This window comes from Bidens hawaiensis, unplaced genomic scaffold, assembly GCF_021521415.1.
Source record: "Bidens hawaiensis isolate Kalapana, Puna unplaced genomic scaffold, B.hawaiensis_p1.1 tig00009621_1, whole genome shotgun sequence".
In the NCBI taxonomy this organism is placed as follows: Eukaryota; Viridiplantae; Streptophyta; class Magnoliopsida; order Asterales; family Asteraceae; genus Bidens; species Bidens hawaiensis.
The window spans coordinates 748,929-752,991 of record NW_027491721.1 but is presented as its reverse complement, the minus strand read 5'-3'; the positions used below and the strand labels follow the sequence as shown (position 1 = coordinate 752,991).

Genomic DNA, 4,063 nt, shown 5'->3' with positions numbered 1-4,063 from the left:
TAAAAATCTACACAAGTTACTTACATGCCCTTAACCTGTTATGACACAAATTTAAATATGTCTTAAACATGTACCTGTTTAAGATACAAAACCTGTTAAACTTAAACCCAAACCTATTAAAACTCGTGTCGTGTTAACAGAGATTGACAACTCTAATTTAGCCTTTGACTGATTGTTAAATGTATATTTGTTTCTTTATAAAAAAACACTATGTTAATCAAGTAGTTTAATTATATACGGTGTGTTTACATAATTACAACACCTGATTCATACAGTCAGCTCGCTTTTTTAGTTTGTACGTTAAGTATGTATTCCGGTATTATTATATTAGGGTCTAATCCAACACCCATTATTCTCGTGCGAATTGGAAGCGGGAATAATCCCTCTTAATTATTTGAATCCAATCGCCTCGAAACCCTAACTTCTTCTACTTCTTCTTCTTCTTCTTCTTCTTCTTCAAAATCCCTCAGGTTTTACTCTAATAATAATAATAATAATAATAATCTACCGATTATTATTATGTCGAATTCAGAAGATGAACGGTCCGATGACGGTGTAAAAAATAACAACACTGGTACGATTGACGATGATCAAGCTCAAAACAACAACGGTGAAACCACCTTCTGTAGGCGGTCTAGTAGAAGCAGCAGGAACACAAAGCCTGTCTACCAATCGATTGAGTTTAATATCCCTAAGAAGAAGAACAAGAAGAAACCTGATCAAAATGTAATAATAATATTATTAATATTAATATTGTTTTTGTTGTTGTTGTTGTTGTTGTTATTATTATTATTTTTATTATTATTATTATCTAATGCCGTTCTAATTGCAGGGAGTTTTGCAGAAGAAAGAGGCTGAAACTGAAAAGAGGCCTAAATGTGCTGCTAGACATACGATTCAAGATCAAAATGTAATTATTATCATCATCATCAATTGTTGTTCTATTTGCAGGGAGTTTTGCAGAAGACTGAGGCTGAAACTGAAAAGAGGTTTAAATGTGCTGCTAGACATATGGTTCAAGATGAAAATGTATTATTATTATTATTATTATTATTATTACTACTTTTGTGGTTATTATATTTATTATTATTATTATTGTTGTTATTGTTAAATTGTAGGGAGTTTTGAAGTATGTTGAATCGGTTATGTGCCATCAGTGTCAAAGGAACGACAAGGGCCGGGTTGTTCGCTGCCAGAAATGCCAGACAAAGCGTTACTGTGTGCCTTGTATGACTACATGGTAATCTAATTCTTTAAGTGTTTTATTCTTTTATGTATGCCGGTCAATACTTTGTTTAGGTTAAAAGATTATTATTATTGCTTTAATGTAGGTATCCTAACATGACAGAAGACATGTTTGCTGACTGCTGCCTTGACAACTGCAACTGTAAATCGTGAATGTGTTGACAACTGCAACTGCCTTGACAACTGCAACATGTAGGTATCCTAACATGAATGTGTTGACTCACACTGCAACTGTTACCCCTGATTCTGATCAGCTGAAAAGATAAATGATTTGAAAGCGAAGCACAAGGCTCAAGATCTGAAGGAACTTTTTGGAATTGATGTTAATAGCCAATCAAAAGGTGAGAATGACACAATTTCAACTACTAGTAACCAATCGGATGAAAACCCGTTAAACAATGAAGGAGGCGATGAATTCGAGTGTATAACTGACAAAGTTCAAGAAATTGATGTGGAAGGAAAACGTTCCAGGAAAAGAGGCTGTCAAAAACAAAATATAAACGCAGAAACGATATTGAAGTGTGTTAAAGAAGAATCCGAGTGTATAACTAATGCGGTTCAAGAAATTGACGTGGAAGGAAAACGTGGAAGGAAAAGAGGCTGTCAAAAACAAAATATAAATGGCGAAAAGAAATTGAAGTGCGCTAAAGTAGAAACAACTGATAGCCCCCATGGTGAAGAAACCGAGAATCATGATCATATTAATGGTAATTATGTGGATGGATTTGATCTGGAAGGCGGAGGTGCGCTGTGGGATATTTTTAGGCGGGAAGATACTTCTAAATTGGAGGAGTGTGTTAAAAAACATTTCACAGAGTTCAGACATATCTACTGTCGTCCACTTCAGCAAGTAATGATTAATAATAATTTAAGGTTATTTAATTCCTAGATTCTTAACTAACTTTAATGTGTTTCTTAATTCAGGTTATTCATCCGATTCATGACCAAACGTTTTACTTAACCACGGAGCATAAACGGAAGCTGAAAGAAGAGTTCGGTTAGTTTACATTTACGACAGCTTTCACTCATTTAATATTGTATTATTTTTATATTTTGCTTTTGGTTTTTATCAGGAATCGAGCCATGGACTTTTGTTCAAAAGCTTGGAGATGCTGTTTTTATACCTGCTGGCTGTGCACATCAAGTTAGAAATTTGAAGGTTAATAACTTTCTACCAGTTTTCAGATTAGTTTTTCGTTACATTCATTTTTGACCTTTTTCTGTATATAAACATGCTCTCTGTTGGCTTGCAGTCGTGTATTAAAGTGGCGTTGGACTTTGTTTCTCCTGAAAATGTTGGTGAATGCATTCGATTAACTGAAGATTTTCGTGTTCTACCCAAAAGTCATAGGGCAAAAGAAGATAAACTAGAGGTAAACAAAACAAAACATCTTTCATGTTTGATGTCATTATTAATATCGAGTTTGATTGATTTGATACAAATAACTGGTCTATGACAGGTGAAAAAAATGGCACTTTATGCAGTGGATGCGGCTGTACATGACTTGAAGTACCCGAACGAAACCAGGTGAGTTTGAAGTATTTACTTGTTGATGAATAAAGTTATTTGTAATGCGGTTCGCATCAAGATAACATATGGTTTTGCTGGTATTTGATTTCAGTGAAGAGGCTAAACCCGCGAAAGCAAAACTGTTGAAAAAATCCTTGTCAAAGAAAAGGAAGACTAGGAACACTAAGAAGACTTGACAGTTATATCTGTTTGGATCTTCTGTTTGATATTATTATATATTTTGTAGTAAACCAACCCTCTTAAGTCTTGCAAATTATACCTACCAAACTATAATTTAAGGGTTTGTTTTTTTGCTCATTTTTGAATATGGTAAGTGAGGGTTTTGTTATGAGGGTATCATTTAATTTATGTCAAGATGGTGTAGTTATTAAACCTAATTTATATTCTCTACTTGAGATAAAATTTCATGTTTAAATCATTTTTTATCTTGATACTGACAAGTTTCAATAAAAACATTTCAAGTATAGTAATGTTTCTTGAATTACCTTTTTCCATTTAGAAATAAAAAACTTTTAAAATATACCGTTAGTTTGGCCAACTACGCAATTTTATTACTTATTCTTTACTAGTTGGCTCACCCACCCCGTTGCGGCGTAGATGGGCTGCCAACCGAGAGTGACAATGACAAAACAGTTCAATAGCGGATCGTAAAGAGAAAACTATCAACTATCTAAAACACAACATGAAAACCTCATGTATTTGACCTGCATCTTTTGAGAAACTTCACTGTATCATACTTCAGCGGCGGTGGATGGAGGAGCGGGTCCACTGGCGGCTTCAGCGGTGGTGGATGGTAGAGAAGCGGGCCCACTGGCGGCTTCAGCGGTGGTGGATGCTGAGGAGCGGGTACACTGGCGGCTTCAGCGGTGGTGGATGCTGGAGAACCGGGTCCACTGGCGGCTTCAGCGGTGGTGGATGGTGGAGAAGCGGTTCCCCTAGCGGATTCAGCGGTGGTGGATGTTGGAGGAGCAAGGTCCACTGGCGGCTTCAGCGGTGATGGATGGTGGAGAAGCGGTTCCACTGGCGGCTTTAGCGGTGGTGAATGGTGGAGAAGCGGTTCCACTGGTGGCTTCAGCGGTTGTGGTGATGAAGGCTGTGGGTTTAAATGACTTCCTTGCTCAAGATCTCCGGGATATTGAAGGTTTTCGCCAACCTCATTTGCCTTTTTCCTAATCACGTGTTCACAATCAACCCTGAAAAGAAAACAAGCAATATTGGTGTTTACGGTTCAGTTTAAGACTGTGAAACCGCTCAAACCGGTAACAGGTTTGGTTTTACGGTCGAGTT

General features: G+C 36.8%; 2 protein-coding genes across 3 annotated transcripts; both read left to right on the top strand.

Moving 5' to 3' along the window:
• Positions 1-497: 497 nt before the first annotated feature.
• On the top strand, positions 498-1,404 carry LOC143533169 (uncharacterized). 2 transcript variants are annotated; one of them, XM_077028023.1, is made up of 5 exons: positions 498-726; positions 833-910; positions 964-1,029; positions 1,119-1,240; positions 1,332-1,404. In XM_077028023.1, exons 1-5 carry the CDS (start codon positions 520-522, stop codon positions 1,396-1,398), a joined length of 540 nt encoding a protein of 179 aa, XP_076884138.1. In that variant the 5' UTR covers positions 498-519; the 3' UTR covers positions 1,399-1,404. The 2 variants fall into 2 exon arrangements, with proteins under 2 accessions (XP_076884138.1, XP_076884139.1); XM_077028024.1 differs by lacking the exon at positions 833-910 and having other exon boundaries at positions 952-1,029.
• Positions 1,399-3,200, top strand: LOC143533155 (uncharacterized). The gene is made up of 7 exons (XM_077028013.1): positions 1,399-1,402; positions 1,500-2,095; positions 2,170-2,242; positions 2,319-2,404; positions 2,499-2,618; positions 2,706-2,773; positions 2,868-3,200. Exons 1-7 carry the CDS (start codon positions 1,399-1,401, stop codon positions 2,950-2,952), a joined length of 1,032 nt encoding a protein of 343 aa, XP_076884128.1. The 3' UTR covers positions 2,953-3,200.
• Positions 3,201-4,063: the final 863 nt, after the last annotated feature.

Coding starts and splice junctions, on each gene's coding strand:
- LOC143533169 (XM_077028023.1), top strand. CDS start 520: ATGTCGAATTCAGAAGATGAACGGTCCGATGACGGTGTAAAAAATAAC. Junction 1,030..1,118: donor ATATGGTTCAAGATGAAAAT/GTATTATTATTA, acceptor GTTAAATTGTAG/GGAGTTTTGAAGTATGTTGA. Junction 1,241..1,331: donor GTGCCTTGTATGACTACATG/GTAATCTAATTC, acceptor GCTTTAATGTAG/GTATCCTAACATGACAGAAG.
- LOC143533155 (XM_077028013.1), top strand. Junction 2,619..2,705: donor CAAAAGAAGATAAACTAGAG/GTAAACAAAACA, acceptor GGTCTATGACAG/GTGAAAAAAATGGCACTTTA. Junction 2,774..2,867: donor AAGTACCCGAACGAAACCAG/GTGAGTTTGAAG, acceptor ATTTGATTTCAG/TGAAGAGGCTAAACCCGCGA.